This window comes from Lutra lutra, chromosome Y (genome assembly GCF_902655055.1).
Source record: "Lutra lutra chromosome Y, mLutLut1.2, whole genome shotgun sequence".
NCBI lineage: Eukaryota > Metazoa > Chordata > Mammalia > Carnivora > Mustelidae > Lutra > Lutra lutra.
The window spans coordinates 2217168-2231696 of NC_062297.1; the positions used below are offsets into that span (position 1 = coordinate 2217168).

General features: G+C 39.8%; 1 protein-coding gene and 1 pseudogene across 1 annotated transcript; one reads left to right on the forward strand and one right to left on the reverse strand.

The window, feature by feature from the left end:
- The first annotated feature begins 3935 nt into the window (after window positions 1-3935).
- On the forward strand, window positions 3936-4743 carry SRY (sex determining region Y). Its single transcript, XM_047717016.1, has one exon. The coding sequence runs from the start codon at window positions 3993-3995 to the stop codon at window positions 4650-4652; it is 660 nt and encodes a 219-aa protein (XP_047572972.1). The 5' UTR covers window positions 3936-3992; the 3' UTR covers window positions 4653-4743.
- An 8536-nt stretch (window positions 4744-13279) lies between these two features.
- LOC125092631 (CCAAT/enhancer-binding protein gamma-like) lies at window positions 13280-13819 on the reverse strand (annotated as a pseudogene).
- Between the last annotated feature and the right edge of the window lie 710 nt (window positions 13820-14529).

Here is a 14529-nt window from a genome sequence, read left to right on the forward strand (position 1 = left end):
TGATACTAAAAGGACTTATGGTAGGCCTAACATGTTAATACAACACCAATACTAAACATTCTCATTCTTATATTTTGTCTCATATTTTGAGAAAGACAATCCTTAAACTTTGGAAGTGGGTTTGAATGTCAGTGCTGAACATTTCAAAACACTTAATCATGCCAAACATTAGGTATAACCTGGAGTTAGCTGATTATCTTTGTCTAAAGGAGTTTTCTCCTATCTCTTGTGCCAAGCAAGTGTTTGCAGCTTAAAGCCAGGTGCCTAGGCTAAACTCCTACGCATCAGGGGACTTCTTGGCACTATCTTTGCTGATGTTTACATTTCAAAGAGAGGGCTCCAAGGCCATTAAGAGGTACCTTTGTGGGTCGCTGGTGCTGCCAAGGGGCTCATTTAGCTTAGAAAGATTTACATAGGTCTCAGCAGAAGAGCAGAGAAAGGATTTAAGAGTTTTCTAAAGGGAATGCTCTAAGGAACTGGAGGGGCAAGAGTGGCTTTCCTTTTTGTCAATAAAGGAAACAGCAATTTTATTTTTCTGAAGTCTCACAATAAAATTACTGGACAAACATGAAGAACACCTCATTTAAACACCAGCCAAGAACCACTCCAGTCGTTTCCACCATACACTCCTGTTGTTTTGTTAATCTTTCTTGTTTACTCTACCGGTTTTGTGTGATCTCAACCAAAATACTAGCCAAATTTTCTGGTCATTTGAATCAGCACAGAGATTTCAAAAAAATTAAAGAAAACAAAACCCTACATTGCCTAGAAATTCCAAAGGAGGAAGAGTAATGAGCGGACATTTGCTCTAGCAGAAGATAAAGCCGAGGCTAACAACTATTTTTTTTTTCTTTAAGGTTTTGGCTTGTTTTGCTTGTTTCTTTCCGTTTTTAAGATTTTGATTACTCATTTGAGAGAGAGAGCACTCTTTAGGCAGAGGAAGAGGGAGAAGCAGACTCCCCACCCAGCAGGGAGCTTGACAAGGCCTCCATCCCAGGAGATCTGAGCCCAAGGCAGATGCTTAACCTACTGAGCCACACAGGCACCCCCTAAGAACGAATCTAATTATCATCGCACACCTTCATTTTATGATTAAACCTTAAAAGACCAAGTAATCCCAAATTTTGCTGAGCCTTTTTGTGAGCGTGTATGGAAATCTCATGCATGGCTGGTAGAAATATGAAATGGTACACAAGCTCCGGACAAATCTTGGGAAGTTTCTCACAAAGTTACCCATACAGCTATCCGGTGACCCAGAAATTTTACCCCTGGGTGTTGCCCAAGTGAACAGACAATATGGCTCACTCAGACATTTGAACTCGACTGTTCACAGCAGTTTTATTAACAGAACCCTCAAACTGAAAGCCGTCCAAAGAAGTTCACATAAACTGTGGTAGGTACATATGAACTTAAAGCTGAGTGAAAGAAACAATATGTACTGTTTGGTTCTCCTTACCTGAAGCTCAAGCTCAGGCAAAAGTAATCTCTCAAGGACAGATGTTATGTCACTGATGGAGGAAATGGAGTGCACAGGGAAGTTTTAGGGTCCGTGGAAGTTTTAGGGTCAAATATTCTATAACGTCACTGGGGTGGTAGATACACAGTTACAAGCATTTGTTCAAACTTGTCAACCTAGAAATTTAAGATCTGCACACGGTATCTCACCTAAGATCATACCTGACTTTTGTTTTTAAGGAACCCACTATGAAATAAAATATTACCTAATTAAAATATTAGAACCCTCTGTTGAATTAAGCAAGGGTTGGAAACAGATCTATGTACACGTGGAAAATGAACGTATGACCGAGTAATATTTTATACCATAGGGAAAAGTATTATTATTACAAGCAATAGTTAATACATGCCTATCTATTTAAATAAACCAAGGATGGATATCTACATTACTCTTCCACTAAAATATTTTCTAGATGGAACAATTACTGTCATGTTAATAATAACTACTAGTTAGTCCTTTACTAATGCGAACCTCTGTTCTTAGTATTTTATAGATGTTTGCTCATTGGATCCTTATATACCTTAACTTATTTACTCTTCATAACATCCCAGTGAAGTAGGTTTTCTTGTTGTTGCATTATTATAGTCACTGTCGTCATCATCATATCATCATCATCATCATCATCAACAACATCGTCATCTTAGTGGCAAGAACATTGAGGGCCATGCAGATGAAATAAACCATCCAACGTCTGGCCTGGGAAGTCACAGAGAAGGGAGTCAAATCCAGATTACATCTAGAGGCCGTGCTCTATTTCAGTCCTTTTTCTGTCTAAACGTTTCTTAAGAGGTGGTAGATATAGCAGACATCCATTACGAAATGCAAGAATGCTGGCTATCAATATTTGCTTAAAAACAAACAAACAAACAAAGGAACAAATAATCAAAACACAAAAAGCCCTGCTAAAAATACACATAAGCAGCAATTCCTTTCCAGGATGTATACTCCTCAGAAAGGCATGTAAATATTCTCTCCTGTACATGTATACAAATGTACAAAGAACACCACTATCTGTGATGACTAAAACCTGGAAATGTCTATTCATATGTCCATCAAAAGTACAATGAAATGCACGCAGAAATTTCTAAAACTAACAAACTGAACGTCAGTGAAATTACCTTAAGTAAAACAATCCAGACATGGTATTTTACATTTCCATTTATTTTAAGTACAAGAAAAGGAAAGGTAATCTATGGCCCCTTAGTTGCTCCTCCTGATGCATCCTGATGCGATGTGAATTATAGCTTTTAAGGAAAGAACCATTTGCTTTCCCTAGGGATTTTGGCATCATTCTTAGTCAGTCTTGGTGAGACCTTGTTTTTTAACAGGCTGTGTTCTGTACAATGCATGTTTGCTACTCCCATTTTGCAAATTCTCTTTTAAGATTCGCACGGGGAAAGTTCATATGAATATATTTCCCCCGTGAATATATTCTGAGATAATTTCCAAGTCTGGCCTCAGAATTTATTTGGAGGAGGTATTCACTTATTTCACTTGGTAAACTATGACTTTTTAGTTTTGTCTAGGCTGAAGTAAAATATAAACCATAATTAAGTTGGTGGTTCTGATTCAGAAACTTAATTTAGATTTGTAAAATCTTCTTTTGTTTTGTTGTTTTGATTATTAGTTATGTGAAAGTGCAGAAGATAGTGACTCAGGTATACCTGTGTACAGTCTATGGAAAATGATCGGTTTCTTGAATGTTACCTTAACACCACTGGAACTGCTTGAGTTCCAAAGTCATCCGCTTTTGTTGTTGTTGCTGCTGCCTTATTTGTTGTTTGTTTTCTTTCCTGTCTTAGTGGAACAATTTTTATATCAAGTTTAGTTACTGCACAGATAGGCCATTAAATATTAGCTGTAAACATATATTGGCATCCTGTTAGTCATCAGCATAGATAACAAAACAGAATTACTAGTTACTTGGCAGTGGAAAACTGGCATCGAATTTTGAATTCTAGTTTAAGTAGAAGTGAAGAAACACTATGATGATGGACTTGAAGGTGTTTTAATAGCTGAGGTGTTTTAATAGCTAATAGAATTAGGTTACCTTTAAAGTTTGTTTTTTAAACATAACTTTCACTTTTGATAACTCACAATCTTTGCTGCACATTCCTCCTTTATTTAAAGGGATAATAAAATAAGTTACTAACAGTAACGTTTGTTTCAATTCCTAAAGAGGGGCATAGAGACTTCAGCTGCGGATTAGATGTAGAGCACTCAAGGCAGCGTGTATGACCTTATTTGGAAGTTTTGCTTAAGAATGGGTAGGTTGGGCTTTGGCGGAGGGTCAGGGGGCGGGTTTGAGGCAAGGTGCTGGGTGGAGAAAAGAGTATTTTAGAAACAAAAGTTACAGCACCAGAGTCTAGATAATTTTCCGAACGCTTACAGCTTCCAACTTTGCTTCCCATTTCCCCCTCCCCTGCCACACTCACCCACCTTTTTTGTTTTCACCGCTATAATTTATGCCTCTGCTATGTTCGGAGTATTGAACAGCGATAATCACTGTGCAGCGGTACAACAAGGAAACATCCTCGCCTTTGGAAGAACCTCTTCTGAATTTTGGACGAACAATCCTACCTCAAGTTATCGGTGTGAAACTGGAGGAAACCGTACGGACAGCGGCCAAAGCCACATCAGACGACCCATGAACGCATTCATGGTGTGGTCGCGTGATCAAAGGCGCAAGGTGGCTCTAGAGAATCCCCAAATGCAAAACTCAGAGATCAGCAAGCGGCTGGGGTACCAGTGGAAAATGCTTACAGAAGCCGAAAAACGGCCATTCTTCGAGGAGGCGCAGAGAATACAGGCCATGCACCGAGAGAAATACCCAGACTATAAATATCGACCTCGTCGGAAGGCCGTGCCAAAGAACAGTGATAAATTGCTACCTGCAGCCTCCTCCTCCATGCTGTGCAGGCAGGGGAACGTGGATGAGAGGTGGTACCCCTTCACGTGGAGGGGCGGCCGTACTAGGGCTTCACACTCAGGAACAGAGGACCGGTTAAACTCCTCACAAGCCGCGAACATAGTCCGCTCCCTGCTGCAACAGGAGCACCACTGCAGCTCCACAAGCCTCCGTCACAGTCCAGAAACGTTGGCTATACAGCTGTCCACAGACTTTTACCCTAAGTAACAGCCGGGACTTTCTGGTGCTTATTTTCCATAGTGATTTTCTTACTCTGGCTAACAAAGGCCCTATTCACATTAATTTTGCTATTATTTCATGTGCCACTTAATTTCAAAATAAAGCGTGTAAACTTGCTTAGCATATAAAGAATTACAGGACGTTTTGAATAGATTCAGTCTCGGTTTATGGCTGCTTACCTTGACAAGAGAGCACCTTAACAATACTGAAACTGCTTGAGTTCCAAGACCCCCTGTTTTTCTTCTAACAGAACAACTGTCATGTCTAATTTTAGTTGTTCCACAGATTGGCTTCTAAATAAACTGAATAGCTGCAAGTATATACTAATAACCTGATCATCGTTGGCAGAGGTAACAGAATTCTCGCTCTTTATTTTAAATACAATAAAAAATATATAGTAGTGAGAAACACAGACAAGATTTACTTCAATGAAAAACTTCCTATGCTTGAAGCAATCCTTTGCAGCAATCATTCTGTAGGTCTCTCAGCTACTTGGTCTGTCTTTGTACTCCTCAAAAAATTTTAACTACTAGATATGTAAATTATGTCTTCCTTGGTACTTTATATTATCTCCCATCCCTGCCAGTTTGGGCAACATCTGCAATTCTATTCCTCTCCTCTGCAGGTGTCTGTGCTCTTTGAGGTCCACTTTGAACCCTTTATAACACCTGTCTTGTAAAAGAAAATCTTTATTTACCTCGTGTTCATTTTTATATCTATGTGACCCCCATATTTTGGCCTCTTTTTCTGAAATTTTCTTCTAAGTACTCGTTTCACATCACCTCCTAACTTACACACATACACACACACACACACAACACACACACACACACGTGAAAGGTAGAGAAAGAATGTTGAGAATATAAAACTATTCAAATTGTGGAGGCAGTGGCATGAGAGGTGGGCCCCCCCAATGTGGCTACACTAATGTAGATGTTAATGAAAAGCTAAATCAAAGCCATTATAAAATTTACATATGGGCTAATGAAGAAAACTGGCAGTGTGCAAGGAAAACCATCACTTTACAAAATAAAAATGAATTGATGGTTAAAATATACATCGTATACCAAAATTAACTTTGCAACACATATATTCCAAAGCTTTTAAAAAACAATGCCTCAAATAATAAAGCTCAAACACTACAATAGGACATATTAGAGCTAAATGCCATGTTTCTAAAGAAACATCAAGGTTTTAAAAAGAGAGAGAGAGGGAGGGAGAGAGAGTTAACTAGGCAAACTAATTTGTTGTGGAAACATTATTGCTTAATCTGAGATTTACACAAACTAAATGAGAAATACATGTTGCAATATCTCTTAAACAACTTCCTGACTACTCTATATTTTTAAAAATGTTTGTCTGCATAATATGTATACGTATAAGTATATATACTTACAAGTGTCTTATGTTCAAAACCTCTCTTTATACATGTTCTCCAGAAATGAACTCTCTGACCTTCATCACTGTAGGTTACCTTTCCTTTTCTTGTACTTAAAATAAATGGAAATGTAAAATACCATGTCTGGATTGTTTTACTTAAGGTAATTTCACTGACGTTCAGTTTGTTAGTTTTAGAAATTTCTGCATGCATTTCATTGTACTTTTGATGGACATATGAATAGACATTTCCAGGTTTTAGTCATCACAGATAGTGGTGTTCTTTGTACATTTGTATACATGTACAGGAGAGAATATTTACATGCCTTTCTGAGGAGTATACATCCTGGAAAGGAATTGCTGCTTATGTGTATTTTTAGCAGGGCTTTTTGTGTTTTGATTATTTGTTCCTTTGTTTGTTTGTTTGTTTTTAAGCAAATATTGATAGCCAGCATTCTTGCATTTCGTAATGGATGTCTGCTATATCTACCACCTCTTAAGAAACGTTTAGACAGAAAAAGGACTGAAATAGAGCACGGCCTCTAGATGTAATCTGGATTTGACTCCCTTCTCTGTGACTTCCCAGGCCAGACGTTGGATGGTTTATTTCATCTGCATGGCCCTCAATGTTCTTGCCACTAAGATGACGATGTTGTTGATGATGATGATGATGATGATATGATGATGACGACAGTGACTATAATAATGCAACAACAAGAAAACCTACTTCACTGGGATGTTATGAAGAGTAAATAAGTTAAGGTATATAAGGATCCAATGAGCAAACATCTATAAAATACTAAGAACAGAGGTTCGCATTAGTAAAGGACTAACTAGTAGTTATTATTAACATGACAGTAATTGTTCCATCTAGAAAATATTTTAGTGGAAGAGTAATGTAGATATCCATCCTTGGTTTATTTAAATAGATAGGCATGTATTAACTATTGCTTGTAATAATAATACTTTTCCCTATGGTATAAAATATTACTCGGTCATACGTTCATTTTCCACGTGTACATAGATCTGTTTCCAACCCTTGCTTAATTCAACAGAGGGTTCTAATATTTTAATTAGGTAATATTTTATTTCATAGTGGGTTCCTTAAAAACAAAAGTCAGGTATGATCTTAGGTGAGATACCGTGTGCAGATCTTAAATTTCTAGGTTGACAAGTTTGAACAAATGCTTGTAACTGTGTATCTACCACCCCAGTGACGTTATAGAATATTTGACCCTAAAACTTCCACGGACCCTAAAACTTCCCTGTGCACTCCATTTCCTCCATCAGTGACATAACATCTGTCCTTGAGAGATTACTTTTGCCTGAGCTTGAGCTTCAGGTAAGGAGAACCAAACAGTACATATTGTTTCTTTCACTCAGCTTTAAGTTCATATGTACCTACCACAGTTTATGTGAACTTCTTTGGACGGCTTTCAGTTTGAGGGTTCTGTTAATAAAACTGCTGTGAACAGTCGAGTTCAAATGTCTGAGTGAGCCATATTGTCTGTTCACTTGGGCAACACCCAGGGGTAAAATTTCTGGGTCACCGGATAGCTGTATGGGTAACTTTGTGAGAAACTTCCCAAGATTTGTCCGGAGCTTGTGTACCATTTCATATTTCTACCAGCCATGCATGAGATTTCCATACACGCTCACAAAAAGGCTCAGCAAAATTTGGGATTACTTGGTCTTTTAAGGTTTAATCATAAAATGAAGGTGTGCGATGATAATTAGATTCGTTCTTAGGGGGTGCCTGTGTGGCTCAGTAGGTTAAGCATCTGCCTTGGGCTCAGATCTCCTGGGATGGAGGCCTTGTCAAGCTCCCTGCTGGGTGGGGAGTCTGCTTCTCCCTCTTCCTCTGCCTAAAGAGTGCTCTCTCTCTCAAATGAGTAATCAAAATCTTAAAAACGGAAAGAAACAAGCAAAACAAGCCAAAACCTTAAAGAAAAAAAAAATAGTTGTTAGCCTCGGCTTTATCTTCTGCTAGAGCAAATGTCCGCTCATTACTCTTCCTCCTTTGGAATTTCTAGGCAATGTAGGGTTTTGTTTTCTTTAATTTTTTTGAAATCTCTGTGCTGATTCAAATGACCAGAAAATTTGGCTAGTATTTTGGTTGAGATCACACAAAACCGGTAGAGTAAACAAGAAAGATTAACAAAACAACAGGAGTGTATGGTGGAAACGACTGGAGTGGTTCTTGGCTGGTGTTTAAATGAGGTGTTCTTCATGTTTGTCCAGTAATTTTATTGTGAGACTTCAGAAAAATAAAATTGCTGTTTCCTTTATTGACAAAAAGGAAAGCCACTCTTGCCCCTCCAGTTCCTTAGAGCATTCCCTTTAGAAAACTCTTAAATCCTTTCTCTGCTCTTCTGCTGAGACCTATGTAAATCTTTCTAAGCTAAATGAGCCCCTTGGCAGCACCAGCGACCCACAAAGGTACCTCTTAATGGCCTTGGAGCCCTCTCTTTGAAATGTAAACATCAGCAAAGATAGTGCCAAGAAGTCCCCTGATGCGTAGGAGTTTAGCCTAGGCACCTGGCTTTAAGCTGCAAACACTTGCTTGGCACAAGAGATAGGAGAAAACTCCTTTAGACAAAGATAATCAGCTAACTCCAGGTTATACCTAATGTTTGGCATGATTAAGTGTTTTGAAATGTTCAGCACTGACATTCAAACCCACTTCCAAAGTTTAAGGATTGTCTTTCTCAAAATATGAGACAAAATATAAGAATGAGAATGTTTAGTATTGGTGTTGTATTAACATGTTAGGCCTACCATAAGTCCTTTTAGTATCAGCTAAAATACCTTGGACTGTGTAACGTTGCTTTCCCTTATTAGGGCAAGATAAATTCCTTTTCTGGGAAATGAACAAACATAGAGCTGTTTTTAAAAAAATCTGCAATCTATTAATTTAGGGGATGTACTTATTATATGTCATTTATTCTCATTCCACTGTTGAAATTCTCTAGCAAGGATTCAGAAGTTTCAAATATTGTTTAACATGTGGGTATTAATAAAATTGTCTACTGCCCCCTCTTGGATCCTTTTATTTCATCACACCAACCTATTGGGGGGAGGCGGGGAAGACCATTAAATTTGTTCTTCCTGGAGTGCAGAGGTGCACAGCCCCAAGAAACTCTGGATCATAAATGTAAGAACCTTCCTCCCTCCCCCAGTTGGAGGGGCCTTAGGATTTACTTAATCCTTTGCACATTTGCATTTATTTTCAACATCCTCACCAACTCATCAGGCAAGATCTATACAGAGGGCCTCAAAGAGAAAATCATAAACTCTGAAGCAACCCCTATTATTACCAAAGGCAGTATTTTTCACCCCTGCTTTTATCCCCAAGTTGTAGAGAAGCCTTTTAAAAGACAGGGATTCCCCCACTCCCCCCTCTACCCCCAACACCCCCACCAGTGCTAATTCAATTAGCCTTTGTATAAAGTCACCAACATATTTCCAAGCATGAATGTAACTTTGTAAGGTTGTGGGTTTCATAAAACGCAATTCTCCCAATTCTCCGATTCAACGGTTGGAAAACCATTTCTGTAGTGCACAAATTGTTTCAATCCACTGACCTTGACACACAAAGCTTTGCTGCCACGCCTCTTTGCGCAATTCCTAGCATCTGAGGAGACCACGCCCCAGTGTTTGTTTCTCAAGTTATCCTGGCAGTGCGGTTGGGCTTTTTGCCTCCTTTGCCCAATCCTATGCTGGCTTTCGGCAACTCAAATGATGCTGATGTAGTTTTGCGATGTGGGTGAGGTCCGGAGCTGACGGCCGAGAAAGAATTCTTGAGAGGCCTTTGGTGCATCAGGATGAATTTTATTAAAGCTTGGGGACAGAACCCGTGGGCCCAAAGAGCTGCAGCTGCCTCGGGATTGTGAGGGGCAACTGATTATATACTTTGGGGCTGGGGAAAGTAAAGACAAGGGAAGTTCCCAAAGGACTTTCATATGCTTAAGGAAGACTGACCAGATACCAGAGGCCTTGCCCTTGTTGAGTGGAGGTTGTTTTTCCCTTGGCAAGGCATTAACATTCAGACAGGAGCTTCCTGGGAGAATGTTACACTCAGCCTGCCTCAACTGTTTGTCAATGGGCTGCAGGTTACAAGGACATTTACTTTTTTTTTTTTTTTTTTTTAATTTCCAAGTTTGTTTGTTTTTTTAAATTTCAAATTCATTGAAGGGAATAAAATTATATTAAAAAAAAATAGAGTACTCTCACAAACTGACAAAAGCCAGGAACAAAAAGAACAAGGTAAAGACCTTTCCCTGAGAGGCAGCTCTGACAGCTAGAGAATGGACTTTCTCCTCCCTAGCATTTGTCAAATGAAAAGTTGCTTCCTATTTCTCTAAGGCATCAAAAAGCACTCGGGGTGCTAACTGGGTTTTTCAGGTACAAAGCTTCAAGGCCTCTAATGGGGACTGAGGAAACATCAAAGGCTGATTTCTTTTAATACCAAATATTAAATTGCACAAATGGCTTTTTAATGTAAATTTCAGAACTTCACACTTGTGACCTAAATTTCAAACATCTGGTCATATCTTATTACTATCCTACTACTTCTTAGTAAGAATGTCCAAAGTATCTGAGTTCACATTCCAGTCACCGCAAAGGGCCAGACAGCAGAAGAGCTGCTCTGATCTCACTGCCTGTTGCCAACACAAGCCAAAAAGCACCCACCTCGGATGACTCAGATGCAAACAGACGTTTACACTAAAGCCCAATTCCTAAACCACTGGACCTGCCGGCAAAGGCAGATCAAATCCTAACAGTTCATACGTGACCTACAGAACAGAAGTTACAGAAGTCATCTTACAATTACCAAAGCTCTAAACATACCCATTTCCCATACCTGGTTTCCCTCAATTTGATGCTGATAAATATATCAAACTGCAAACTTGCATTCCCAAACACTTCAGTAAGACAAACAATGGTTAACATTTTTGTTCTATGGATACTTGATGGTTTATGCTGAAGTTCTGATTTGCACAGGTAACAGGAAAGCTTGAATCAATTTTTCCAAAACTTTCAATCTTATGAGTGCACACCCCAGATGATTCCCCTAAAGCTGCTTCTCCAAGATAGTTAAGTCAATTCACAAAATTGGTAATCATAAGTTCCATAGGGACATCAATTTCTGAAAGACATTTTTTTAGGAAACAAGAGTTTACAATGTCTGTAACACCTTTGCAGGCACTTAAAGATTCAAGGGACCTAACTGTACCTCTAAATAGGTTAATTATATAACATCAATCAGCTATTAAAGATTCAGTAGGATTCTGTGGGTTACCTCCTATTCAAAACATCTATCAACCTAGAAATTGACTGCTACTCCAGCCAAAGTAAACCAGTGTTATACCCTAAGAGAAACCTCGATCCTGTCTCTTGGCTGTCCAGGGAGCTAACCCTCCTGGGACAGTGGCTCTCATGGAACAACACTGGGTTTTGGTCATATGTGGAAGAGGCTCAGGGTCTTCATAATGGCTTTGCTGAGTTGAAGTCCATGGTGGTATTTTTGCCTGCCCAGAAGAGCACAGACTGTACTCTTGCACCAAACTGAGGGTTCAACTTGAATCACATCCTGGTTACACTGTTCCAGGTCCTAATAGGAAACAATATGGCCAAAAACTAAGTGACCATGTGATCACAAAAGGTACCTGGTAACACAAACTTTTTAATCAGATGTGACTCAGTCTCTTGTCACCAGCCCCCCCCACCCCCACCCCGCCACACGAAAACCAACAAGTCTGACCTAGGATTGCCCTAACAAAAAAAGGAAAAAGGAAAAAAAAAAAAAAAAAAAAAAAAAAAAAGTAGGAAGAGGAGGAGGAGGGAGAGGAGAAAAAAAAAAAAAGAAAAGAAATCAACAAGAACAATCAAGACCACCAACACTGATTTAAACCAGACCCCAGCAATCTCTAACTTTAGCAACTGCCATTTTTTGGTCTCAACAAAATGTCAATATCTGAGTTTTATCAGTATTTTCTTTCTAAAGTGTGAACAAACAGAAGCAGCGGTACAAAAAAGTCTAGACGACCCACTAACTAGCAAAAGAAACAACTCAGAAACAATATGAAAAGATGTACTTAAGTGAAATAAATTAAAAGTCAAACCTTACACTTTCAAGTTTTCTTAGACTATTATGTGGGGAGACGGCAGAGAGTTGATGATGTATTTTTCTAATAACCACTTGGTTAAAATCAAATGTAAATGATCCTTTAGGAGAAATCTTTGCCTTTAAAAATCATGGTCCCGTTGCTGATATTTGGACAGGAGAAACCGCCTACATCCTAGTCAGTAAACTGTTAAGGCATTTGTTTATTAACTTGGCTGCCAAATGGTATTTTAAAAAGATTTACTTACTTGACCAGCATCTACAGAAACACAAGTTTCTCTAAATTCCTGGAGTTTTCTGGCGGTTAGAAAACAAAATAATGACAGTCCAATAACGCAAAGGCATCCTGAAAACATAAACCTAATATGCTTTACTTTTATTTTTAAGAAGCCAACTTGCCTCCTAATTATTTCTATTTTTAAGCCCACTGGCTGTCTTTGGCCTTTAAAACGCAATGGAATTTACTTACCCTGGCACTGCTCCTGAAAAGCTTATACTTGTTTGGGGAAAACCGTACTAACCGGGCTGAAACAGGGTTTATGTTACACATAAAATCACTCCAGATTACAACGTGATTGATTTCTACAGCCCTCAGGCTTGGTTTGTTTGTTTGTTTGTTTGTTTGTTTGTTTTTAATACATATTTTAGGGGGAAAAATCACAAACAGGTTAACATAGTTGGCATTCAACTTTTCTTAGTCTAATTACTCATGTCCAGTAACACTGAGACCCTTCTGCAGGACCTGCCAGTTCCCCATTCCTTTTATCAAGTTTCAAAAGAAGCATTTCTTGGGAAGTGAGGATTTATTAAGAACATCAAGGTCCAGGGCTTTTTCCGTTTTGTTTTGTTTATCCCAGACACCTTAAAAGTTTGTTTTATCCCTCACCCCCCCACCACCCCAAATAGCCATATCATTTAAAACTAGATATTCAAGTTACATGGCTAACATCTTTAGCTAATGGACTCTTCAGTGCTAATCCTAGAAGACGGCCTTCAATGCATCTTTGAATAATGGAACGCGACAATGTTCGGTCATTGATAGGAGTGATGTAGGTTAAAGGAACCTTTAAACGTTCAAGCCACAGGCTGTGCAGTTTGGAAGGGTTGAGGCCTACTGTGCTGTGTCGCCAGAAGTTGTTGTATTTTCAGTGCTAGTGGGTTGCATGTTATCTGCAAGGTTGTGTGCGTGCTGAAGAAACAAATCTTTCAGTAGTTAATTCCTTAGTCGGCAGTTTAATTTTTATTTCCAACCGTTCATTCCCTTCTTTCAGCTGATTCACTCTGCAGTGTATCCTGTGCTTTCTGCTTGGTTTTTCAACCGGCTCTGTTTCACAGCCACGTTGTTCCTCTCTCTGCGTTGACCAATGCTCTCGCTCTTGGGATCCACGGCCCTACTCTTTTTGCTTTGCTTGCTTGGAGGCAGGGCTTTGCCTCATGCCCCCACATCCCGGGAGCCAGCAGGCCCCAGCTGAGGAACCTGCTGTAAGCCGCTGGCCTGAGCCTACGTATGAATTACACTTATTACCGGACTACAGTTCTGCTGGGCTACCTTGTTCATTTGGGTACTCCGTCTTGCTGACACAGAACAGGCAGAAATGAGGGCAAGGTGACCAGTGGTTTCCACACTAAGTTGCCCAGAAAACTTCACATGTACCTGCACCTTCAACGCGCTGGCCTTTACAGGCGTCCTGTGCTCCCCGCCCCCCAACCTGGCGCCCCGCACCGCCCCTCTCCGTTCCCACGCTGGGGGAGCCCAGCAACCCTGGCCTCGGTGTCCCGGAGTCAGTAAGGAGAGGCAGCGGAACCCACAGCCTCTGCCTTTTCGCCTTTTGGACACCACTGTGGGCTTCCCGCCTCCCCGAGAACCTTGACTTTTATCTACATTTCCTTCTGCCCTTGTTTCCCACAGCATTGTAGCTGTAAGCCTGATGACCTTTTTTTTTTTTTTTTTTTTTGCCTGACAAAGAGACAGTAATGGAAATACAGAAGGCTTGCTGCTCAATTAGGCATTCACTAAGCTGGTGGCTGTAGGTAAGAGCTTTTCAGAGGGTGTGTTGTACTGCTCATTGGTAATTACTTGAAGAAAAACAACATTTGAATTCAAACAAAGCAGATTGGAGATTTATCCTCAGGCAAACTCAATGGTTGAATAGCAATTTCCCTGTAGGAAAATGAGGCAAACACTGTTTCTACCGACACTCACATTTTCATTCGCAGTGTAACTAAGGATTGTGTGGGCCTTTATGGACCACTCTTTTCTTTAATAATTTCGGGTGTAAGGGGCGCCTGGGTGGCTCAGTGGGTTAAAGCCTCCGCCTTCCGCTCGGGTTATGGTCCCAGGGTCCTGGAATTGAGCCCCGC

Coding starts and splice junctions, on each gene's coding strand:
- SRY (XM_047717016.1), top strand. CDS start 3,993: ATGTTCGGAGTATTGAACAGCGATAATCACTGTGCAGCGGTACAACAA.